The sequence below is a fragment of the Carcharhinus amblyrhynchos genome, chromosome 15, assembly GCF_965287045.1.
Source record: "Carcharhinus amblyrhynchos chromosome 15, sCarAmb.v2.hapA, whole genome shotgun sequence".
NCBI classification, from domain to species: Eukaryota; Metazoa; Chordata; class Chondrichthyes; order Carcharhiniformes; family Carcharhinidae; genus Carcharhinus; species Carcharhinus amblyrhynchos.
Genome location: NC_137338.1, coordinates 44,196,443 through 44,223,742, shown reverse-complemented (window position 1 = coordinate 44,223,742; position 27,300 = coordinate 44,196,443). Strand labels below are relative to the sequence as shown.

Genomic DNA, 27,300 nt, shown 5'->3' with positions numbered 1-27,300 from the left:
GATACATTGTAGTCCTGAAACCTGTCCAACCCTTTCAGCTCTGGTCAGTTTGAATATTCACCTCACCGGTGCAGAACCCTCAAATCAGATAGTAAAAGCCCAGCAAGCCCCAACACATTGACCATGTACCACTGCAAACTACAGGAGCCAGCCTTTGCTGTTCTTCCCCCAAATCAGCGCAAGAGCTCAGGAGGATTTTGTTTCAAACGTTATTCATGGAGTTTCCTCAAGTCAGAGAAGGGGAGCCCATTAGTATGTTTTAAAACCACTGGCACTGATGATTCATGACCGTCACTTTAACTTTTCAATCTGTAAGGCATGAATGACTTGGTTGTATGAACGATTCATTTACTTTGTTGATTGGCGTTACATAAAATTATGATTTCTTGCTGTTTGTATCTTATGGGTGTAATTTTTATTATCTGGTTGTCACAGGACACATGTTATCATGGGGCACTCAGGATGTTGTTATTCTGAAGTAATAAGATGTTAACTACTGTTCCATAACACTGCATTCCCTCTAACACACAAAATTTAACCACGTAGATGGAGTGGGTTTAGGCAGGATGAAAACTTTTAAAATCTCAAACCCAACCCTAACTCACCTGGAGCATCTCCATGTCCCATTTTAATGCAGGCAAGACAGAGTGTAGGTAACCAAACAATATGTCCCATGTTTTATTTCCATGTTAAATTTCACCTGAACTGGCTGGCCAGATTTCCTGAGCCTTGGGGAAAACTAGCAGCTAAAGGAACAGGAGGACTTTTGATTACTGGATTTGAAAAGATAGTTGAATTGGCTGCGTGGTTTTGCTGTGCCTGGTTGCTGTTGATTGGCAACTTTTCCCATTTGCCTAGTGTAGTCTCATTGCTTTGCATTTAATCAACGTGACGGGTGGGATTTTCTGTGCAACCTGCCACATGTTTCAAGGTGGTGGAGATGGGCCACCATTGGCCAGCAGCAGGATCTTCTGGTCCCTCCCCCTGTCAACGGAGTTTCCTGTTGAAGGTACCCCTCATCATCGGGAAACACCCACAGCAAGGGTGCACCATTGGCGGGACTGGAAGATCCTGCTGGAGTAAACAGCTGAAGAATTCAGGCCAATATTTCAGCATCATTAGTTTAAGAAATCAGAATAGTTTGCTCTTTGAAAGTTTTACGAAGTATTTATCACCAAGCTGCTACCCTGATTATCTACCAGGGTTGCCTTTCTGAATGAGGGCAGATCTGTCACTGCCTACCCCACCTATAATTTTCCCTTGTTATCCGGGAAGTGGGACCAACTGCATTGTCATGGGACTCCAGCAGTTCTTTACAAAATGACATCTTACATTAAAAGATGATGCCCTCCCTGTATTAGATGATAGATACTGTGCATGTCTTCATTAAAATATGCACACAAATCTTACTTATTACTTAATGTTCTCTACTAAAAAATGATAGTGCTTCCATCAGCCTTACGAGGAAAAACCTTTCTTTTTGAAAAGGAACTGAGAATAAACAAAATATAAATGCATTAATTTATTTTGAGCATAGCTTCTGTTTCTCCTCAATGCAGGCTTGTGTTGTTGAAAGCTGTTGCAATGTGAAAACATTTCCTGATTTACCAAGTAAATGGCAAGATATCGTGCACCCCTATTACAGAATACATGATTAATTCAATCCCCTGAGTAAACGATCAGAGTGGTGACTGGTTCTGTGTTATATTGATTAGATTGTAGTGATTAATGATCCCAGAGGGAGATGGTGTCTGGACTCTAAGAGACAGCTTTTAGTGACTGGAATTTCAATACACCTAAAGAGATGAGAATCCTTTCTTCTGTTAGTTTGTTAGGGCTGTACGTCAAAGCTATTAAAATGGCTCTGCACTACCACTGGAAAGGAAGCTTGATGATAGATTGAGACTGTGCATGTTTTAGATCCATTTAAATTATTTCACAGGTTCTCAGCTATTCATCTAATCAGATGAAAAGCTGGCTTTTTGATTGTAAGTGAGGAAATGAAATGTTAATTCTCAAAGCTCTCAAATATTTTAGCGTATTGCTTTTTGAAAATAATTCCCTTTGTAAAAAATTCAAAGACTGCATTGAGAAAATAATCAATTAAAGACAGAAGCAGAATTTATCTTGAAATTGGCCAATTGTCCATTTGTTACTGCAGATAAAATAAATGACACACTTTGTCCTGAATTGATGATGCTTAACGTTTGTCCACCTCAAAGTTAGGTTTCATGCTAAGAGTAGTGAAAAGCTTATATCAGATTCATAACCTGTTCCAGCACAATTTTTTTCCTATCAACTTTCCAGTAGACCCAGGGCAGATAATGGGAGACAGAGCTTGGGGATAAGCTCCATTGCATCTCTGTCAATTCTCCCTTTCCTGGACTTTGAGCCAGGTGGGATAAATATGTCCATTTGTTTGTAGGGAGGATCATGAGCAAAAACACATTGAAGCGATTGAACAACGGGACTGTATTACATGCTGAGGGCTGCTCCACACACTTCAGCAACAATGTCAGGGGTTAGCCATGTGGAAGTGGGCCTTTAGTTATTGTGAGGTGAACGTTCTGCCCCAGAGAGTGGCCAGCCGCATGGAGGCCTGCAGCTCAGCAGCACCATTCAAAGTGGTGGCTACTGATAGTGGCTAGGCCAAGGGCCTGCTGAGCAATGGATCAGGACCTCTGGGAATCAGAGATAGTTGAGATGGTTACATGTTGGGCAGAGAGGGAAGGGATGGTGGATTCAAGGAAGGAACCTGTGCAGCAGAGGGCCTCAAATTGGCACTGGGGACTCAGAAAAAAGGCAATTGCCTTCAATGTCCAGCAACCCACCAGAGTCAAACTGGCCAGGTTGCATGTTGGACACAGGCTTCTCCTGCCGCATGTTAAACCACTGAAGGTCCTCATCCCTTGTTCAGTGGTATTAATTGCCCAATTAAGGGTCTCATCTGGGCTGTGGGTAAGCAGCATGCCTGAGGTCTCTCCCACTGCTTGTAAAATCATCAGACCTTTGCAGGCCCCAGGACCTTCATGCATCACAAAGAATAGGTGCAAGAGATAAGCAAAGGCCCCTCAGAGGACTTCATTCACTTTGAGGAAACACAGTCATATGACTTCAGCATATCCTACAAAGGCTCAGATACATAGAGCTAGCTGGGGATTTCAGAGCAGGGTTGTGGGGAGAGTGTTGTGCAGGGTGGAGGATGAAGAGGGTATGTTAGGGGTCATGGTGAGGGGCATGTCAAGGGTCATGAAGGGACCCATTGAAGGGGCCCCAATTCCCCGATGCTGGCGATCTGTGTTAGAGAGGAGGTGGTGAAACTTCTGCCACCAGTAAGGGGGAGATCCTAATGGTCATGGATGAGGGAGAGGGTCTCCCTGTGCCATGTGATATCAGTGCGCCCTCCTAAATCAGCACCCAATTGCTTTGCAACCAGGCTCACCAACGAGCTGATGAGAGTTGTATTGGGGTTCTTTTTTGCACTGAGTGCCATGAGACTGCGACTCATGGCTCCCTGGAAAAAAAGGGACTATTTTCTCCCATTTCTCACTCATTTGGCACTTGGAATTATTTTTGTAAGGTCACGCCCTTAGTTTTATTTTCGGAAAATCGCAGTCCTGAATTCTGATACTGGAGGTAAATGATTACTCATGCTCCAGAATAGGTGGATTTGATCTAACAGATGCATTGAACTGAGCAGTGAGAAAATGTCGATCTCTCGATAGTTACGAGCAGCAGACTAAAGACCACATGGGTACACAAATCATAAAACGCTAAGCTGAACTAATGGTGACTGGAGACAGGAATATTGACCCAGTCCTGTGCTCCCTTAATTTGATTAGCCCTGGGTGCTGTCTGAACATGCCCTCTAGGAATTGCTGTATTACTTAGCACACTTTGCTCTAGTTCTGCATTGTAATTATGGCCACATAAAATCGTTATCAACCCTCTTAGAATATTGAACATGACGACCTCTGTCTCTGAGAAACCATGTGCTGTTATTGGCAGAATTGCTTGTCACTGGCATCTGCAATTGATCTTTTTTTAAAAAAAGCAATCAATCATACACTAAGGGCTAAATTTTCATTGTGCTGAGGACGTGGGATGTGAAGCAGGTGTGCCGGCAATTGTTCGCTGCTGGCTAACATGCCACTCTGTCGCCATATTGTGTTTCTTTATGGCTGTTGCTACAGTGTGAAGGAGGTGCGGGGATTTGTTGCTGGTGATGGTGATAGTGAGGACCTCCTAGCCCGCAGAGGTAAGGGACCAATTAGACCAACTGGAGTACATGTTGAGGGCAGTTTCTAGGCTCCAGGCCATCCTATGGCAGGGTTCCTCCTTCACAATAGTGGCATGGTAATGTAATCACGTTTTTATTTTTATTTTGAGGTGCCCTCTTAATTAGAGGTGCATCTTCCAAAATTCCCACAGGGTCGTGCTGCTGGTATTTCCTCGTTCTCCGAGCTACATTTCAACTCAGTGCCGGAGTCAGGTCCCAGGGGCAAAAATCCAACTCTTACCCACCAGGGTTAGTATTCCCATGGGGACTCTTCCAAGCTCCCACCATAACATCGATAGGACCATTTACACCAATACAAAATCAAAATTCTGCAGGTACTGGAACTCCAAAATAGGTTTTTATTTACATCCTTTTTCCCAAGGTTTCTGTATAATGTTCACTTTGCTTCATGGCAGCAGATGAAAGACCTACCATAGATGTTTAATCACATATGAAGTGTGAGATAGAGATTTGTTGTGCACCATTTGTCTCTCGTTTAAAAAAAAATGAGTGAAAGCTTTGAAGAAAATGAATAGTTTCATGTGCCTGGGATCAGTGGTGGTGGAAGATGGAAATACGGAGAGGGAAATTAAGCAACAGATTAGCTCAGGCTGGAGTAATTGGGAGAAGTGAAGTGGAGGGTTATGCGATAGAAAAGCATCTCTGAAACTGAAAGGAAGAAACTACAAGACAATGGTGAGACCAACCATATTATAAAGAACCGAGTTGTAGGCAACATCAAGGAGAGCGGAACGATGACTGGATATTAATGAGATGCAGATGTTGAGATGGCATGATGGGAAAAGGTAAGATCAAGCATCAGTACATCAGTGAGGCAGTGAAGATTGTGGGAGCATTGAAGAAAGAAGCCAAGAAGAGATTGAAATGATAAGATCTTCTGCTGCTGAGATAAGAGAGGAAATGTGGTGGCCAAACAATAGAACTACTAAGAACAAGCAGAAGAGGAAGGCCTAAGACCAGATGGAAAGTTGCTATGCTTTGAGCCTTAAACACAGAAGGGTTGAATGAGGAATGAGTGACTGACAGGAGGAGATGATCAGCCAGAATTGTGCTGACCCCAGTAAAATGGGAGAAGCTGAAAGAAGAGTACAGTTGTTTCTCCCATGTAACAAAAAAATTGTTTATGAATTTTATATAAAACATCTCCCTGGATGCCAATGATGCTGTAATATCATTCCATCACTGCTTCTGAATGGATCCCCCTGAATTCTGTTTAATGGAACTAACATAGTGATTGTGTGCATTTGAAATATCTTATGTTGAAATTGAGGCCCATTTTATTGCATAAATACTATGCCCTGATATTCCGACTTCCAGATGTACAAGCCAAGATGTGTGTTGAGACCCCACAGAAGTCCTGAGTACTGAGTTACCAAGGAATTACCTGGGAAGTTTGTACTTTCAATGGGCAGTTCCTCTGCTCCCTAAGACCCTCCAGAAAAGCCTCTAACTCTGAGTTAGTGACAGAGACTTTGGACAAACTTATTTACCTGGGAAGATACCCAGGAAATGTTCGACAGAAAAATCCTAGTCTAACTCCTGGGTATCTACAGAAATGACCCCCACCCCACTCCCCTCCCCTCCACCCCACTCATTTAGGTTGACCACCCCAACCTCGACCTCCTCCTCAACAATCTGACCACCACTCCAACATCTCACTAGCCCCCTCTCATCCAATTATCTCAACCAAGTTAACGCCTGACCACACAATTAGCCTTGTGACTTGACCCAGCTACTCTCAACTGGAGACAACTACCGCCCACCACCTGACCGACCCCCTCCCCAGACAGACCTGATTACCCCCAACCCGACTATCCTTCTTGATACAACCTAAATTCCCCTCACCTGCCTACCCACTTCATCAAACTATCGTTCTATCTATCTACCCACCCACCTTCCACCCTGCCCCCATGCCTCACCTAGCCCCTTGCCCACCCTGCCACCCTGCTTATCTTGCCATTTACTCACCCACTTTCCTTACCCACTTACCACTCTATCCATCCACTCACTCATTTACTAACCTTCAGACTGGATATTTAAACTTACTTAACAACAGCTAGGAAATCTTATGGTGCAGTGTGTGGCCTCCCCGGCTCTGATCCAAACGCTCTGGGTTCAACTCCCTGCCCAGGACCTGATGGCCAAGGAGTGTGTGTTCATAACACGGCCAAATAGGTTGAGTGCATCAATCTGCAAATCCTTCCAACACACCAATGGCTGGCAGTAAAAGCGAGAGAGACTCCTAGTCAGCTACATTTGATGTGGAATGAGACCCCTCAAGCTTTAAGCCTCTTGCAACAGACTAGCGACCTGTTCAGGGAATTACTAGCTATGGAAGCAGAGAAAAGTCTGCCTTAATGCATCACTAGGTGGGTGAAGAGAATTGGAATTAGAATAACAGCTGGTGTAATAAAATGGTTGGGTTTCCTGTATTTGCCTAACACCAATCTACTGTGACAGAGGTTACTGACTGTACGCTTCGCATGTTTAGAGAAGCCAGGATCTGAAAGCTCAGCCAGAAATGCAAAGCTATATTGGAGTGGAGGTAAACATACAGTTGCAGTAGCAATCCAATAGTGATTGACACTTTGTGGGTTTCTTCCTGAGACTAGCAAGTGATCACATTCATTTGATGCCTTGTTTCACTCACTCCTACCAATTGAAAAATATGGCACAAACATGAAACAGAATTTCACTGGAAAATAATGAAAATATTTGCACTAACTATGAATCTCCCTAAATGGCACTGTTATACAGGGTATGATTTTGGTGCTTTGGATGCAATCGGTTTGGCTAAAGCAACAAAGCCCTTCATGTCAGTTAGACACTTTGTAAAAATGAAACAGCTAAGGGATAGTCCCAGCAAATGGAATAAAATTTCTTAATTAACTTTAGAATTCATATAAGCTGGACAAGTGGCTGGATGGTTAACAGTGAGATTGAGTGTCTTGGGTTACAGGAAGATATAGATGAGATAGATGGTCAAATGGGCAGATAAGTGGCAAATGGAATTTAACCCTGAAAAGTGTGAGGTGATGCACTTTGGAATGAGTAATTTGACAAGGAAGTATACTATGAAAGGTCGGACACTGGGAAATTCCAAAGAACAAAAGGATCTTGGCATGTTTGTCCATAGATCTCTGAAGATGGAAAGGCAGGTTAGTAAGGTGGTGAAAAAGTCATATAAGACACTTGCCTTTATCAATCGGGGTATAGATTACAAAATCAGAGAGGTCATGATGGAATTGTATAGAACTTTGGTGAGGTCACAGCTGGAGTACTGTGTGCAGTTGCCACATTATAGGAAGCATGGGAAGGAGTGCAGAGGAGATTTACTAGGGTGTTGCCTGGGATGGAACTTTTTTTTATAAAAAGAGTTTGGACAGGCTTGGGTTGTTTTCTCCGGAGCAGAGAAGACTGAGAGGCAACCTGATTGAGGTATTCAAGATTATGAGGTGCATGGACAGAGTGGTTAGGGAGCAGCTGTTCCCCGTAGTTGAAGGGTCAGTTGTGAGGGGTGGGAGGTTTAGCGGGGAGTGAGGAGAAACATTTTTACTCAGAGGGTGCTGACAGTCTGGGATACACTGCCTGAAGAGGATGGTGAAGGTGGAATGCTTCACATCCTTTAAAAAGTACCTGGATGAGTACTTGGCACACAACATGCAAGGCTATGGGCCAAGTGCTGGCAAATGGGATTAGGTGGGCAGGTCAGGGCATTTCTTGTGCGATGCGGACTCAATGAGCTGAAGAGCCTCTTCTGTACTGTCAGATTCTGGTGATTCTGTGATTCTGAGGTCTTTATATTTGCATCCTGTTGAACTTTTCATAACTGAAAACACTTCAGAGGAAGAGTGAACTTAATGGTATCTAAACAATGTTCTGATCTGCTTTTCTGTAAGAGTTTTTCAGTAGTTTTTCTTCACCATGCTTATCCACATGATTGTTGTCAACACTGGGAGTGGATCTCTCTGTATTTGTACTTTCATTCAGTATCAAATGCAAATAGCTGAATATATTATTGGTTAGATACAGAGCGGAGAGTCACCACTGATGAGCCACATCCTAACCTCCAACGAGCCTTTACTCCTTGCCAGCTCTTACTGCACTTACCCATGTGGCACTTCCATTATCCAAGCCAACTACCTTGGTGGCTAATGTAAAAAAAAGACTGGCAGGTTTGCAACATTGGGTGTGGGTTTCCTGTGAATTTTGTTTTGGTGAAATTGCGTTCAATAGGAATTGAGTTAAAGCTGCCAACATGAATTTACTTCAAACTCTCACAAATATTGGAACGTGTATACTTATATCCTATCAGTCCAGGCTGGAATCAGTCCCGGAGGTGAAAAGCCACTCAGTCCTCGCAACAGCTGTGTTTTTTTTTAATAAAGCATACTAAAGAGCAAAGGGCAAACTGATTTTCCCAACGGAGCCTCTTTTAGTGAGGAGGGGTTGTGTGTAAGGCACAGATGTTTCTGAAACATGTCACTGTGTGCTGAGCTGAAACAAGATATGCTGGCTGCGGGCTGACAGAGCAACATCAAATTTTAGCCAGCCTTCAGCCATTCGCAAAAGAAATTGTACACATCTAACCCAAAGACTTCTCATTTTTGTGCAACTGAGAAAATGAGGAATGTTCTTAAATTATTAGATATAAGAAGTGTTAGTTGGAGGGAACTTGCCATTGAAGATTTGTTTCAACATTTATATTTGAAACATCAAGGTGCAGCACATTGATGTCTAGGCTGTTTCGCAGTCACTTTGATGACTTTGGATCATGGAGGAAAGATCAAGGTAAAAGAAAGAGAAAGGGAAGCAAGACCCAGGAGATACCCAGATCAGTGCTTTTTTTTTAACTACTTATTTTGTATAATCTGGAAGAGCAAATATCCAGACCTCCCCTGCCTTGTGCTCTCCTTGTTCCCAAATATAAGCCTTTCCCCAAAACTTCCCTAAGTATCAGGGACCATTGCTTCGGTATTGTCAGGGTGTCTCCTGCTACTCATCATTCGGTTAACCAATTCATACTGGGTACGTCTAACAGTGAAGTGTTAAGTTTGCAGATATGGTTGCACCATTCATGCTGGCTGGTTCATTGTGTGTGGATTGCTCTCCAATATTTTGTTCAAATTTGCTTGAATTTTACCAGCGGCAGCCCACTTATTCTGCTATCAACACAGCATTGGGATTTTAGCTGCAAGGGGGAAGCTGGCACCAACAGTCCACCCAGCTAAGTGAAACCTGTCAGAATGGTGGCTGGGCAAGGAGGAGGTGCCTCCATTTTGGCTCTTTCACCCCCTCTCAAGGTATTCACTTTCCACGTTCCTGTCTCCCTTGTGCCTGTTAGCCCGGCTCCAGAGAATCCTCAGAATTATCTTTAAGTTTGACTCCAGTGCAGCACACTTCCCTCTGCGATTGCTACGGTGCCAATAGAACTAGAGAACTGCTGGATCACTGATTAACCAATAGTGCTTAAAGGCAAGACGTCTTCCTGTTAGTGCAAAGGTTTTGCTTCAAGCCGATCAGCAGCCTGGTGATGACTGTCAAATGGTTACAGGGTGAGCCAGCCAGTTGAGGGTGAAACTTCCACCTATTTCTATGCTGAGGTGTCTGCCCACCATGTAAAAATGATTAAAAGAAAGTCTTAACTTTTGGCCAATGCAATTTAAGTTTATGTTCTGCATTTGGATCTGAGAAATGAATAATGTTAGGATCTGTGAAAATTTGATCTAGCTTGCATGAATATAATTTGCTGGCCCCAAGTTATAGACTCTGAATCTCTTAAAATTCAAGGTATATTCCTGGAGATTCAAGCTCCAAATTCTTCAAAGCTTTATGCTCCTGGAATTAGAGCATCCATTTTACAGCTAATATGGATCAATCTTCTTCACTGTTCCACTGATAATGTTTCCTTCTTTCCTTTTTCAGATGGATTATGCTGTAACAAATTGCATTATTCATTTTTTTTTGAAGATCACCTATCTTCTGAAAAATATGCATTTTCTTTCATTTTTTAGAATCAAATGTAGTATATTAATTTGGCAGAAAGAGGAACACCTGTTGCCTATATCAAGTCCTGTACATCATTATAATTCAGGAAGTGAAACCATATTGATTATCTGATATACTGAGCTGTTACCAAAAAGTAAAATATTTATCTGGATGCAGTTTACATCATCAAATGAATGATGAATTTTAGTTGTTCTGTTACAAAATGTACAGTTCATTTAAATAGAAAATACCATTGCTTGAGAGAGTTTTCAGTGTCGACACAGTTCCTGTAACATATGCAGCAGTCTTTTCTAAAAATGTTGTGGCATGTGAGCCATAATAACATTCATGTTGTAACAGAGGCATAATGAAAATGAAAGTACATAGAACAATATAGAACCCTACAGTGCGGAAACAGGCCCTTCGGCCCATCGAGTCTGCACCGACCACAATCCCACCCAGGCCCTATCCCCATATCCCTACACATTTACCTGCTAATCTCTCTAACCTATACATCCCAGGACACTAAGGGGCAATTTTAGCATGGCTAATCAACCTAACCCGCACAACTTTGGACTGTAGGAGGAAACCCACGCAGACACGAGGAGAATGTGCCAACTCCACACAGACAGTGACCTGAGCTGGGAATCGAACCCAGGTCCCTGGAGCTATGAAGCATCAGTGCTAACCACTGTGCTACCATGCTGCCCAACTGTGCTACCGTGCTGCCCATAAAAGTCATCAAACAAAGTAGGTTAATTACATTATTGTGGGCAACATGGTGGCGCAGTGGTTAGCATTGCTACCTCGCAGCACCAGGGACCCGGATTTGATTTCAGCCTTTGGTGATTGTCCGTGTGGAGTCTGCACATTCTCCCCGTGTCTGCATGGGCTTCCTCCGGGTGCTCTGGTTTCCTCCTGTAGTCCAAAGATGTGCAGGTTAGGTGCATTGGCTATTTTAAATTGCCCCTTAGTGTCAGGGGGATTAGCAAGGTAAATAAGTGGGGTTACAGAGATAGGGCCCGGATGGGATTGTGATTAGTGCAGGTTCAAGGGCCAACCCTCTGCACTAAAGGGATCCTATGATTCTATGATTATTCTCTTTCAGGTCAACCATGCATGCCTTGCAAAAATGTTGTCATTCTGATCATTTTTCTTGCTGGAGTAATTGTGACATTTGGATAAATTATTTTGAATAGAACGAGAATCACGCTGTTTCTAAAATGGGCAGATGATCTGCTCTGTCACATGACTGAGTGTGAAAAGGGGAAAAAAAAACCTCATTTACCTATTAGGTCTTCTTGGATGACTAAGTTTGTTCATGTAAAGTTCATGTTATTACTACCTGTCTGCTTGACTTTAATTTTTCCCAAGGAGTGCAAAATAAGGAGCTCTTAATTGGGGGGAAAAAAGCTTCACGGATTATTGACATCTAAAACAATCAGGACATTTTTCAGTATCTGAATATGCCTTCCTTGAGTTTATTTTCTAGGATAACGTGACAAAGTATTAAAGTACTTAGATGTACATGGTATCTATTTTATTCCAGGAACAACCTATGCATTGCAACTAGCCTCATCTATACTGTAACATGGACATTTTTCTTTAATAAGAGCAACTTATTATTTTCTGAAATAAGATTAGTTACTCTTTTGTCAGTATCTATCTGCCAAAAGAATAACTTGGCAAATGCAAAATACTGCAGACGCTGGAATCAGGATGCTGGAAGGATCACCCTGACCTGAAATGTTGGCTCTATTCTCTCTCTACAGATGCTGCCGGACCTGCTGAGATTTTCCAGCATTTTCTGTTTTTGTAAAAGGATAACTTGCCTGGTTCGCAAGGAAAGGTTTTTTGCTTCCATTATAGAATTTGACATCTTGTATCCTCAGTGGATGTAGAAGCTTTTCCTGGTTACCCTCAGTTCTTTTTCTTCTGATAATGGTAACACTCTTGGCTCTTGCTGTTGGTCAGTCTATCAGAAAGTCTGAGTTCCAGCATACACCTGGACTGGATTCTCACCATCAATGTAGGAAGCTTGAGTGAGCAGTCTTGTGGAATTAACTTCTGTATGCATGAGTTTTACTCCCAGGGTGGGGGTGAGGGTGGCAAGTGCCAAGGTAGTCTGATTAAAAGGGAAACCTGTGTCTTATGAGACCTTGCACAGTTTTATAAAAGAAACTTTTAGGACATTTAGCCTTCATTCCTTACCTGTCTGCCTTCCACATACTCCATGCCACCTCCAGAACCATTTGCCCATTATCCACTATGGGCAGGCCACAGGAGCTATGAGGAGATGATAAAAAAGAGTCATAACCATCAAAATGACCTCTCACTCAAATATACTTGCTAGTAAAAAAAACTTGCACTTATGAATCTCATTTAAAGATTTTAAATCCCCTCAAGTGGTCAATCTGCTAAAAACAAACAAGCTTTTATTAGCTACATCAAAGGCAGCTAATCATTCAAATCCTCTTAAAATTTTCAATCAGGAGCTCAGTCTCCTAATGAGATAGTTCTTGAGCTTTTGAAATTCAGCCAAGCACTTGTAATAGGCTTGGCTGTTTAAAATAAAATGCCTTTGAGAAATGTCAACAAAGAAGCCCATTGAAACTGCAAGAACAGATGGCTAACAATTTTTTTTAAGCTAACTAGATAGTCTGTGGGTGTCTTTTTTATTCCAATGGAAAGTTACAGTCTGCTTTTCAGATAATTTGAAAAGGACAGTGGATTTAAATGACTTCTGATCATGATATTTAAGCAGACCTTATCTATCCTTTGAGAGAGTTTACATTTTTTCCATAAATTCATGTGGGGGCAATTTTCCCACAGCAGAGACATGGAATGGGAGACATCAGTGGAGGAAGTTTAACGGGCCCCACCACTGGGCACCATGGTCTCCGCACATCTCCAGCTCCATGTTTTTATAGAGTCACAGTTCCACGCTGGAAATTGGCATGGAGCTAATTTCAATATTTAAGTTTCAACTTAAATCTTATTAGTGGGCCCAGGACTGAAATCTCTGGGCCTGCTTGCATCTGTGGTTCACTCCAATAGAGTTCACACCTGCTCTCTACGAATGGGGAACAGGTGGCCAATCTCACTGGAAGGAGCAGAGGCCATGGAGGCACTCCCAGGAGACTGGGGGTAAGGGGTGTGCCCCCTGGGTAGTGCCAGCAGGCATTGGGCAGGGCCACAGGTATAGGAGGCACATCAGTGGGGGTGGGGTGTCCCGCTGCCATTTTGCATAGGGATCTCAAGCAGAGTAAGGGTAGCAGGTGATCGGGGCTAGCCATCTGAGTTGGGGAGAGTCAACCTGTAAGAGGTGGGGGGCCAAGAGTGCTGGGGGCAGGGCTTGGAACTGTGGTGGGGGGGCAGGGTTTGAGCCAATCGGAATGGGAGGGGGTGGGGGAAGAGCGGGAGACATTGGGACTGGCCCAGAGAGGTCCAGGAGGCCAATGATCGAAGGGTGAGAGGTGGGGCGATCGCAGCGATAGTGATGTAAAGTTGTGGCACTAGCCAGTGATCGAGCTGGCCTATTGGGGGAGCAATCGGTGGTGGGGTAAGGGGTGGAGAAGGGTGTTGCGGGGAGGTGGATGGAACCTGCAGCCAATTTGCACTGGGATTGGTGGAAAAGGGAAGGAGGAGGCTGATTGCGGCTGGCCATTAGGATGGGGTTTCGGGCCTGGTTGCTGGGGTGGGGGGGTGGAAGTCTGAGCTGGCCATGGGCGGGGGTGGGGAGGTCGGGTCTGGCTACCAGGGAAGGGTGGCAGGGGGTGGTCAGGGCTGGTCATGGAGTGGGGAAAGGGATATCAGGGCTGGCCAGCAATGCAATGGGTATGAGGGGAGTAAAAAGTCTGACAACACCAGGTTTTAGTCCAACCTATTTATTTGATAATATACTCACAAGCTTTCGAGGGACACCCTCTTCGTCAGGTGAATGGAGAGTTCTGGCCTCAGACAGAGCATATAAAGCACAGACAGTTTAGAGATTACTGATTAGAATGCGAATCTTTACACCTAACCTGCTGTTCAAGACCTGAAGTGGCTGATAATGTGAGTGGAAGGAGCACTGATCACAGGTTAAAGAGATGTGTATTGTCTCCAGACAGTACAGTAAGTGAGGTTTTGCAAACCCAGGCAAGTCACGGGGGTTACAGATAGTGCGACATGAACCCAAGATCCCTGTTGAGACCATCCTCATGTGTGCGGAACTTGGCTATCAGTCTCTGTTCAGCGACTCTGCGCTGTCGTGTATCATGAAGGCCGCCTTGGAGAATGCTTACCCGAAGGTCAGAGGCTGAATGCCCGTGACCACTGAAGTGTTCGCCAACAGGAAGGGAACAGTCTTGCCTGGTGACTGTCGAGCGATGTTCATTCATCCGTTGTCATAGCGTCTGCATGGTCTCCCCAATGTACCATGCTTCGGGACATCCTTTCTTGCAACGTATCAGGTAGACAATGTTGGCCGAGTTGCAAGAGTATTTACCACGTACCTGGTGGACGGTATTCTCACGTGTGATGATGGTATCCATGTCGATGATCCGGCATGTCTTGCAGAGGTTGCTGTGGCAGGGTTGTGTGGTATTGTGGTCCCTGTTCTCCTGAAGGCTGGGTAGTTTGCTGCAAACAATGGTCTGTTTGAGGTTGTGTGGTTGTCTGAAAGCAAGAAGTGGGGGTGTGGGGATAGCCCTGGCGAGATGTTCGTCTTCATCAATGATATGTTGAAGACTCCGGAGAAGATGTCGTAGCTTCTCCGCTCCGGGGAAGTACTGGACGACGAAGGGTACTCTGTCCACTGTGTCCTGTGTTTGCCTTCTGAGGAGAAACACAGGACACAGTGGACAGAGTACCCTTCGTCGTCCAGTACTTCCCCGGAGCGGAGAAGCTACGACATCTTCTCCGGAGTCTTCAACATATCATTGATGAAGACGAACATCTCGCCAGGGCTATCCCCACACCCCCACTTCTTGCTTTCAGACAACCACACAACCTCAAACAGACCATTGTTTGCAGCAAACTACCCAGCCTTCAGGAGAACAGGGACCACAATACCACACAACCCTGCCACAGCAACCTCTGCAAGACATGCCGGATCATCGACATGGATACCATCATCACACGTGAGAATACCGTCCACCAGGTACGTGGTAAATACTCTTGCAACTCGGCCAACATTGTCTACCTGATACGTTGCAAGAAAGGATGTCCCGAAGCATGGTACATTGGGGAGACCATGCAGACGCTACGACAACGGATGAATGAACATCGCTCGACAGTCACCAGGCAAGACTGTTCCCTTCCTGTTGGCGAACACTTCAGTGGTCACGGGCATTCAGCCTCTGACCTTCGGGTAAGCATTCTCCAAGGCGGCCTTCATGACACACGACAGCGCAGAGTCGCTGAACAGAGACTGATAGCCAAGTTCCGCACACATGAGGACGGTCTCAACAGGGATCTTGGGTTCATGTCGCACTATCTGTAACCCCCGTGACTTGCCTGGGTTTGCAAAACCTCACTTACTGTACTGTCTGGAGACAATACACATCTCTTTAAACTGTGATCAGTGCTCCTTCCACTCACATTATCAGCCACTTCAGGTCTTGAACAGCAGGTTAGGTGTAAAGATTCGCATTCTAATCAGTAATCTCTAAACTGTCTGTGCTTTATATGCTCTGTCTGAGGCCAGAACTCTCCATTCACCTGACGAAGAGGGTGTCCCTCGAAAGCTTGTGAGTATATTATCAAATAAATAGGTTGGACTAAAACCTGGTGTTGTCAGACTTTTTACTGTGTTTACGCCAGTCCAACGCCGGCATACCCACATTATGAGGGGAGTTCCAGGGAAGGTCAGTGATCAGGAGGCCAATGATGGCTGGGGTGGGCAGGCAGTGTGCACATGCATGATCTCTGCACTGACAAATTGGCATACATGCAGTGTCCCACTCAGCAGTATGCTGCCAGCCTTTGGGGCAGGAATAGGCCCTGCCCATCACTTTTCAGTGTGAATCAGCCTGAGGCCCTCTGAGCTGCACAGAGTATCAGAGACTCATTCAGGTAAGTACGCCCAAAAAACAGACAGGAAATTCACATCAGATAAACATAGAAATGTACAACCGACATTCAATGTCTATATGGTAATCTATCATGAACAATAAGTGGTTTATTGATAAATAAATTATCTGAATAAATGCAACATATTTCAGTTTTCAATAGAACTATGATCCAAACCAATAAAGGATGAAGAATAATATTGTTGCAGCTGTTAGTTGAGGTTATTCCTCATTTAGATGTGCAAAATTTCTGTATCAAATTGAATTTCACCTGTGCTCTTGAGCTTTATTTTTTAATGCATTATATCCTAAAAAGCTAGATTCAACACTTCTTCTCAACAATAAACCTGCTGCTTTAAAATTCATTTTTGATGCAAAATGGTGATTCACGTATAAATTAGTTTTGCAGGGATAGTACAGCACTGATATATGCAATTTCAAACTTACCGAGTCCCCTTATGAGAAGATGGCTTCTTGCATCACCTGAGTGTCATTCTATATTAGCAAACCAGATGACTTGACTGAGCAGACATCCTGCTCCCATATGACAAAATAGGGTCTTGACCTTAAGGTTACTTAAGGATTGACAACTTAGTGGACAAAGCTCCTGTATCATTAACTAAATTCAAGATGAACGTTTTCATTCTGGCAGTCTTTCTTCCTCCGAAACAGTGATGTATATTTTTGCAGCAGTTAGGATATGCTGTAAAAGACCAAACCAGCTGAGCTTTGGAAGTTTAGAGTTAGACATCTTCATCTAGTAACTTCAACATTTTGTTGATTTCCATAAATCAAGGAAGATGGGGAAGGTCTTCTCTTTGATTTGATTTGTTATTGTCACGTGCACACTGAAAAGTATTGTTTCTTGTGCACTAAACAGACAAAACATACCGTACATCAGGAAGGAAAGGAGAGAGCGCACAATGTAGTGTTACAGTCATAGCTAGGGTATAGAGAAAGATCAACTTCATGCGAGGTAGGTCCATTCAAATGTCTGATGGTAGCAGGGAAGAAGCTGTTTTTGAATCAGTTGATACATGTCCTCGGGTTTTGCATCTTTTTCCCACTGGAAGAAGGTGGAAGGAGTATGTCCAGGGTGTGTGGGATACTGTGATATTCACTGTGATACTGAAGGATTTGGTGTAAGCTTTTGAGTACTAAATGAAACTGACAGTTTAAAATATGTGCATACTTTCCAGTGTATAGTTTCTACAAAACTGATATGAGTGAATTGAAATGTTAAATGTTATAGGCCAGAATGAAAGAAACATTTAGTACATCATTTTTTTATTTTTTTTAATGGATATATTCCGATGTGTTTTTATGAGTGTGACTGAAATACCTCATCGTTCAAATAATTGATCTAAATTTATATTGTAAAGCTGAACAGAATTTTAATGTCAGTTGATAGTAAGATCTCCTATAGCTTCAAAATCTCTTAATTTTCAAGGAACAGCATGATGGCACAGAGGTTAGCCTCACAGCACTAGGAATCCGGGTTCAATTCCGGCCTTGGTGTGAAGTTTGCATGTTCTCCCTGTGTCTGCATGGGTTTCCTCCGGATGCTCCAGTTTCCTCCCATAACCCAAAGATGTGAGGGTTAGGTTGATTGACCATGCTAAATTGGCACTAATTCGGGAGGATTAGCAAGGTAAATACATTGGGGTTATAGGGATAGGGCCTGGGTGGGATTGTTGTTGGTGCAGCCTTGATGGGCTGAACAGCCTCCTTCTGCACTGTAGGGATTCTGCGATAACTGACTTAATATTGATTTTAAACCGTCCTGATTTCCCTTGTTGATTATACTATTTCATGCTACTTTTACTGAATGTGCAGTGAAATAAAATATAGCATCACTATTGTTAAGTAATATGATATCACATAAATTCAGATTACATGTGTTTGTCACTCTAGAGGGTGATACCTTCTACCAGCAGTTGTTTCAAGGTCAGAAAGTATTTTGGCCTTCAAATGGGATTGATGAGCCCCAGTGTTTGCTTTGCACTTCCTATAAAAAGGGCAGAAAGCATCCTATGGTTTGGATAATGAATTTTTACTTGCTCCTTGATCTATATAGTCTAATTACTTAATGTGTTGGCTGAAACTGTCCATGCTCCATCCCTTCGCTTATTCAGAGCAAAGAAAATGCTGTGATGAATTCACATATGTATAATAGTTGTATTTAACTGTGTACAGTGCAGTGGACACCTTGTTACTTCATTGTATACGCAATCATGAAAATAATGTGCTGATTAGTAGAGATTATCTCCTCCAGATTTGTTCATGCCAGAGTAAACAACACAGAGAGATTCATACTATTCTTTATTTCTATCAAAACTGGTCAATAAGTTTTTACTGGAAGCAACAGTCAGAGGAACTTTACCCCATATGATTAATATCTTCTGTTTGCTTCCAACAAAAAAGTTTACATTCAACGTGTACTATTGTAACTATATATTTGAAAGTCATTAAATAATTTGCACATTGTTCCAATACCTTATCTGTAAATTTTCCTTTGTCAATTATTGTCAAAAGTTTGTTTAACTAATGAAAAGCTGACCATGAATCACTGTGGGTGCTGTTCATGAGTTATTTTTTATTATATTCATGTTTGTTTGCTCTTATCTACAAAACAATCCAGTATTTAATTAGTACTAAATTGATGTATTATTCTTTTCAGTAACTAGAATCTCCTGGAAGAGTGCATACTTCATGATATTGGCACACATTTAACTTGAGCTAGAACTGCAAGTAATGGCAAAGGATGCCACATTTATTTTGCTTTGCTCTGTCGGCACCTTTCATAACATTTCAACTTTACAGTAAGACATGTCCTACATGGAAACACTTCCGAGACAAAAGAGACAAAAGACTCTTGGTGCCTGGCTTGTTGGGAATGGGTTCTGATCCATTAATTATAACAAAAATACTCAGAAAATAAACAGAGCCATTCATGAATAAAAAAAACAAAAATGTGTGAAAGTGACAACTGCTTATTTTCAACTTAATCATTGCTTAAATATTAATAATGTTTCTCTTTTTCATTCATACAGGGCCAGGTTCCATGCGAGACTCAGGCACCGGATTAGCAGGTGTCACCATATCACTGTGGCTGCTAGCGGCAACTCTAGTCTGTCTAATTTACAAATGTTAATAATACGAAAACTGACCATAAGGAAAGAGGAGACTATTTGTATTTCAACACAGTGCGTGACACCGCACAAAAGTATTGCTAGAAAAGCTTTTAGAATAGAAACAAAACAAAAGATCGAGGGTGTATTAGATACAAAATGATCAACGTTTGCTCATGAATTTCAAATGTTGTGTAAAAAGAAATTCTTTCTCCTGTCATATTTGCTAATGTTTACATTCACACGGATCTAACCCTTTGTTTTGGGTCTGAATGATGACATTTAATCAACGCAAAACACAACCCTGTATTTGTTGGTGCCAAGTGACCCATTCGTTATATAAAAATTATACATCACTGAAGTAATATTGGGGGTGATGAGTGAGGCTGGAGCTCATTGATAAATGGATTGATAATGACTTAATGAATCACCCACAATATTTAGGCACACAGACTAATGTGCAGCAACCAGGATCAAAGGGTAAATTCTTAACCGATTGAATCGATTTGCTCAAAAACGTGAATTAGATGATACCCTCTTCTTCAACAAACAGGTTCAGAAAAAAAATTGTAAAGCCTACCGAACACTTTCTTTAAATTATTAGTAGAACTTAAGATGCCATTATCAGCATATCTATCCAATATATTCTGACCAGATCACACAACAATGTCAATATTACTCTATCTAAATTAATGATACTCTAGCTTAATTAATAAAACAGATAATCCATTGGGAAAAGAAGGTGTAATTTTTAAAAACCTACTCATTTCCATTTATTACTGGGAGAACATGCGACTTGTCATTTATTTTTTAAAACAGGGATCTCAAAAGGGAGTAACTTCAATTAATTGAAGCTTTGGATGATCTGGCCTGTTATACTATTCTAGTGAAAATAAGGGGACATCGTTAGCAAACTACAAGATATATATCCACCTGTAGAGGTTTTTAAAAATGGCTCATCCAACAGATTACAAAGCTGATGATATTACATGCCCTGTGTCATTTATGGGATATTTTGTTGCACAATGCTCAATGATTGTGTTCTATTGATAACGTACATTTCTCTTGTTTATTTATTAAATATGTATTAGTCTTAAGCAACTAAAAAATGTTCCCTTGCAAAACACCTTTTTTTGTGAGAATCTACTTGTTACTGAGGGAAAGTTCAAGCGATCATTTCCTTCAAAGGGTTCAAAGAGGGGTCTTTTCTGAGAATTATAGGTTTCACAAGAGAAGGTAGGTATATTAAATCAAATTTGAATGGTTATTATAGGAGCATTGGGCCTGAGGTTTGTGGTCCGAGGGACTGATACATCATTGGTCATAAACCACTGTTCGCTAAGCTTTGGGTGTGACATACTAATTTTAAATATAATACATGAGATGCTATAGATCACAACTAACAAGAGTTTCTAATAACTACTGCAACCCCTGGGGCATATAGTGAGTCATGTCACGCCAAGTTCACTCACTTGTGAAAAGTTCTTAGAATGAGTCTACACAGCACCAGTTCAATGGGTCATAATAATTGCTTACCTTATAAGAGTTATAAAGCAAGATTGCAGTTCAGACGCTAAACATGTTCTTCATTTCTCATTGTATATATGAGACCAGTGCCCATGAATGGATTTACATATGTCGCTAGCTTTAAACCATGCTAGGTTTCCTTGTGACAGTTAAGTGCTGTGTACGTACAGAAGAGAAGGCATGGGAACAGTGGTAGGATTTTGCTCCACTTTATCAAGCTAATTGATTTCTCAGTTAATAACAGTCCTATAACATATTGTGGTGCACTGTATTTTTTTTGCATTTATCTTTATAAAACTATATTCAGCATTGCAGTTCTATAAATGGATATTTCTAAGGTATAAGGTGAAAGAAAATACATTATTCATTGATCATAATTCTTTGCTGTGTTCAACAAAAGCAGATTTTACTGGAATAATAAAGCGGTATGGAAAAGAATAGATTAACTTGCTTGAAAGAAGATGAATATTATGTACAATGGTGATCACATAAAATCTGTATTAACAAAGGTTGGCTCAATAAACCACTGCTGTAATACCACCATAAATCTATGTATGGAGGAGCACTCCAAATAGGAATCACCACCTCCAACATGCAACAAATTTACATTCCTCAAGCATTTCAATTTGTTGTTGTGAAGCTGATTTAAATCACAATGGAACATGGAAAAATCATTTTAATACATTATTTCTTTAATGGTTGCCCAAAACTGGATGCAAATAACTTATATGGCATAACTGTACAAAAAAGCTTAAAAAAATTAAAATGGTGTGTGGCTCTAATTTGAGTTCTATAGTTTGATTTAATTCCAAAGTGGTTCCTGTTTTTAATACTGTGGTAGTTGGTTAAGTCTAATATTTTGCAAGTTTCTTGATTAGGCGATGGGTACTCAATATGATTTCTGTACAGCTTTCATTAAAGATGGGATTAGCACAGAAACTCCACAGAAGCAACTTTACCACAGTGACTTTAAACCCTTTATTCCCTTTTCTCATTCTCCTTGGATACCATTGCTGCAAGCATCATCTTCCTGTTGGGAGAACTTTACTCATGGCCAGAACTGGCACTGCTGATTGTCTGATGTGTGGTATGAGAATCTGCCAAATCTTTTCTCCACTCATCTGAAAGTAAAAGGCCTCACACCTAGAAGCCTTTCTGACAAATGTTAACCCAAGGAAAACAAGTTGACATAATGGGAGCTCTTGTACATGTTCTTGTGGTGACTCCATTGTTAGGAGTCGGTTGCTTGAAGCTGCCACATGGTTTCCAACATTACCACAACCTCAGATTTAATAACTCCATTCATTATGCACATAATTCCACACCATTGTACTAGGTCACAATGGTGCAAATTAGAATATAGAAAAGCTATCATATGCTAAAGCAAATAGGAATGAAATTGGGGCAATGGGAATTATCTGACTTTCTTTGGGCATGATATAAAATGAGCAACCAATTTGCTATGAACTCGTGTTGCGCTCCTCATGTGGACTAATTTCACCCTCAATAATACTGTGTCCAGAAAGGTTGAGAACTAAATGGTAAAATGTTATATGTTTTAATGGTTGCCCATTTCTTGGGCAACAATAGCCTTTTGTCATCTACAAATAGTTGAGATCTTCCTGCCTGAAAATTATACCGAACAATATATCATAAAACAAACTCAAAATATCTATAGATAACAATAATTGATGATGGTCAAACAGGTTATCAGCCTTGTACTAAAGGAGACAACTAACTATGATAATTACTGGCACCTTTTACCACTTTATCCTAATAACCTGTTCAATGAAAAGTTTTTAAACTTTGCATGGAATGAGATCTACAGCAATATGTCAGATAAATTATAACAACGACTTCTTAAAACTAATATTAATTGCATTTTAGAGCTAAAATGTTGACCATTGCAAGCATTATTAAGAATGTTACAATGTGCAAAACCCAAAAGTTGAGGATTTTACTTGCTTTATTACTTGTTTGAACTCAGAGGCTTTGGTCTGCCACCTAATGTTAGGGTGCTAAATGTTTTATGTATTATTTCAATAAATTCTGGATGAGATTTCCAAGCATGATGAGTGCCCAAGCAGACAATGTTCTGAGATACCTGTGGACAACACTATGTCTGATTGCCTATTAACATTATGACGGAAATATTATTTATTCAAAACATTTTCATTATCACCCTATTATTATTAAGTACCATGTTTATAACTTTTTCCTCCCTGGTTCTGAACAGGGATAATAACAAAAAGTTGCTGAATTAATATGATTTATTTCCATTCATAAAGCAAATGATCTACCAACTGTGTTGTGGCAATGTTGTTTCTGATGGTCAGCAATCCCATGATGCTCTGCTTGAACTGTGGAGTCTCTGTAAAGTATTGTGATTGAAGGATTGTATTGTAAATATTTCTGTGCAACAAGGATTAAGCAGGCCTGTAAAATGCAGAAAGCTGTTTGAAGCATGCCATGGCTGATTGAATCCTGCTAATGTCACATGTTGAGGAATTTCAGTAAGGCTGGCAGGGATGGGTTGCTTCTCAAAACTTTTAAGCAATTACCTACATCACTACTTCAGTAAAACTGTTGTGACATCCGGCTGCTTGAAAAGTTTGAGAATAGTAATATGCTAAACAATTTCTAATTAGAATTAATTTTAATTGATTTATGGTGCCATTCAAATTCCATGATATGTAATAGTATTATTTATTTGACATAGTCATGATACAGATGAATAAAATTAGATTTTTGCATTACCTGATCATTGAAACAAATCAAATATGGGCTCATAACTGCTTAACACTGAATTAGAGACCACAATTTAACTAAAATGATTTGTTAGTATTGCTGTTTAGTTCCGACAACTGACATTTTTCTGCCCAATGAGAGTTTCAAAAATGGCTATTCATGCCGGTGGGATTCTTTTCCCACTGCAGTGAATGGAAATTTGGCTTGCAGCACCGGTGGGGTGAGAATGGGCAGAAAATCCCAGCCAGAAATTATGGGTGGAGGTGGAGGCGAGCGAGCGGGTGAATCCAGAGAGATTCAGGAAATGCAATTCTCTCCAGAGAGATCTTATTTCCCGATTTCCTTGCCAGCAATATCACAAGGTCCACATCCATAAAGGGTGGGAACCTCATTTAATTAGATTTTAATGAATCAGGCCCCCGGTGATGTATGAATAAATATTCAAGAAATGTTCGTACCTTGCCAACGTGACATCAGACCATGTCTTTCCGGGATGCAAAGGTAAGTTTAATCCCGGAGGGGAGAAGAACATACCTAGGCAGTGCCAGCCTATGCCAAGGGCAGACCCTAATGGGAGCTCCATGGGAGTGGGGTTTGTTTATGAGTGTGGGGGGAGGGGGGTGTGTGGAATGAAAGTGATAATTGATGGGGGGGAGGGTGGAGGGAGGGAGTGACAGCGATGATTTTTCAGCATGTGGGAGAACAGGGAGACTCTGATGATTGTCAGGAGGGGTGATTGGGGAGTACCCCAGATAGTTCCGTGATGGGGACAGGGAGGAGAGTTTAATTTTAGTTCTAATCAGGGCACCCTTTAAAGCTGGCTTCCCAACCTCTAGGGAGCTGGCCTTGCCAGCCTGACCAGCCCCTGCCCCACCCATTTTTGTTTTATTTTCAGAGGCTGAAGATCTGGAATTAAAAATGGTCTGTGTAACTGGAGTGCATCAGGCCAGTTTTCAGTCTGAGTCTGACACTCTGAAAAGATTTGGTAAGATTCCGCCCAATGTTTTGTGCCAGCAGGACAGTACAATATAAGGATTGTGTTTTTTTTATATTAGGTTGCTCATAAAAGTGTAAAGGTTGAGAGTGAAGATTTCTCTTGCATCTGATAACAGTATTAGAAATTCTAAAGAAAGGTGGCAAATAATCCAAACCAAATGATGGGCATAAGAATCAGGCAGCAATGTCTCATTCAACCAATTACATCAGTGCACGCATTAGTAGAAGATGAGATTGCTAAAGCTCATTCCACTTAAACATCTCCAATTAATTGAGCAGCACTTTGGAAAGGACAAGATACACAGAGGATGGTGAATTGTTATTGACTACGAAATACTGACTGATATAAAGAATTTTATCTGATATGTTCGGTCTGCAAACTCTAATTTATAAACAAATCCAGTCATGGGTTTGGCACAGTGGTTCGCACTGCAGCCTCAAAACACCAGGATCCCAAGTTCAATTCTGTGTGAACTTTGCATGTTCTCCCCATGTCAACGTGGGTTTCCTCCAGGTGCTCTAGTTTCCTCCCACAATCCAAAGATGTGCAGGTTAGATGAATTGGCCATGGGAAATTGCCCCTTAGTGTCCAAAGATGTGTATGTTAGTGCAATTAGCCATGGTAAATGATGTTATGGGGATAGGGCAGAGGGGAGGGTTTGGGTGGAATACTCTTTCAAAGAGTTGGTGCACACTCAATAGGCTGAATAGCCTCTTTCTGCACCATATAGATTCTGTGATCACAGGGATGTGGTTACACTCTCTTCTTGGAGATGACTTTGATTGGCAATTGTGTGCTGCTAATCTTACTTGTCATTAATCATTCAAGCCTGATGATGTTCAAGTCCTGTGACATATAGGCATTGTCTACATCATTATATGATGGATTGTGAATGGTGCTGAGCACTGTTCAATCATCAGCAACAGACCCACTTCTGACTTTATGATGGAGAGATGAAACAGCTGAAATTGGCCTGAGGACAATGCTCTGAGGAACTCTGCTATAATATCCTTGGGACAGATGACTGGCCTTCAACAATGACAACCATCTTCATTCTTGGTAAATTTCATTCCAGCCATTGGAGAATTCTCTCTTGATCCTCACTGACATCAGTTTTGCTCTGGTTTCCTCTCAGTCCAAAGATGTGCAGGTTAGGTGGATTAGCCATGGTAAATGTGTAGGATTACAGTGATAAGGTGGAGGGGAGGGCATTGATGGGTTGCTCTTTTGGAGAGTTGGTGCAGACTTGATGGCCAAGTGGCCTCCTCCTGCACTGTAGGATTCTGTGGTTCTGTGAATTATGAACTATCTGAGAATTTGATAAATAGGGGGTGATTAAATGGCCTGTTACTGGATAGCTGTGCCACAGTGTAATTTTATTATTTGGATTTGCTTAGTGTAATCCATCATTTTGGGTACATTGATTTTTTTTTTTCCATTTTCCAGTTACAAAATATTTTATTAACTGACAGTAATTTTCTAGATCATAAAGACATCAAGGGATATGGAGATAGTGTGGGAAAGTGACATTGAGGTGGAAGATTATCCATGATCTAATTAAATGACAGAACAGACTCGCAGGGATGAATAGCCTATTTCTGCTCCAATTTACATTATGTCCCTACACATAAGCAAGCTCAATGAAGAAATTTGTCTCTGCCATTCTGAAGAGCCAAGTCAGAATCCATGTTAGGAATTGAGGGATCACGGATGCTGAAAGCCATTTTCTAGGTATGTATAAATGGAGAACAGCCTAGACCACAGATTTAAAGAAGTGAATGTTGGAGACTACATTTGTTCCCTCATTGAGTGTTAATCATCTCAAATGCATCTTTGCATTATAGTAATGATAGTTTTGCAGTCTATTGATTGACCTACCAATTTTCTCCCTTCACAGCACTCACTATCTGTGCATATTATTTCTGCTCAGTATCACATCAATCATTAGGCATAGTTATTTAGAAATTCAAAACTTAGAGTTATTTGTCTGCTAAGGCTGTTCAGTAACGACAACTGTAACCTCATTCTAATTTCCAACTTATTCCAACATGGCAGAAAAGTTTAATGTTGTAAATTCATACTTTTCCTTACTCACTTGTTTGATCTTTTTACTTATGTATTCCCTTTTATTATCTAGTTACTTTTCAGTTTTATCTGCTTTGCTGGGGAATACTTCAACGTTTAGTTTCCCTAATTTAAAGGTCAGATACATTTAAAATGTGGGGACTTAATTGGTCTGCATTGTGCAACAGTAGGTCTAATTTACTGACTGGGACATGGATTACCTTAAAAGTTTTGAATACTTGTCACCAGATGCAAGGAGAAATATCCCATCCTTTATTATTATTGGTCAATTACATCATAAAGACAAGTAAAAATACTTGTGCCAAAAACAAAAAATGCTGGAAAATCTCAGCAGGTCTGACAGCATTTGTGGAGAGAGAGTAGAATTAATGCTTTGAGTCTAGATCATTATCCAGACTCGAAACAATAGTTCTGTTCTGTCTCCATAGATGCTGTCAGACCTGCTGAAATTTTCCACCATTTTCTGTTTCT

General features: G+C 41.4%; 1 protein-coding gene across 2 annotated transcripts in view; it reads left to right on the top strand.

Moving 5' to 3' along the window:
* Window positions 1–24,323, top strand: part of lsamp (limbic system associated membrane protein) — a 771,666-nt gene extending 747,343 nt beyond the window's left edge. For both annotated transcript variants that reach the window (XM_080203901.1, XM_080203900.1), the window contains one exon: window positions 19,395–24,323. In XM_080203901.1, coding sequence (XP_080060027.1) covers window positions 19,395–19,495 — 101 coding nt within the window. In that variant the 3' untranslated portion in view covers window positions 19,496–24,323. The remainder of the gene's footprint in view (window positions 1–19,394) is intronic.
* Window positions 24,324–27,300: the final 2,977 nt, after the last annotated feature.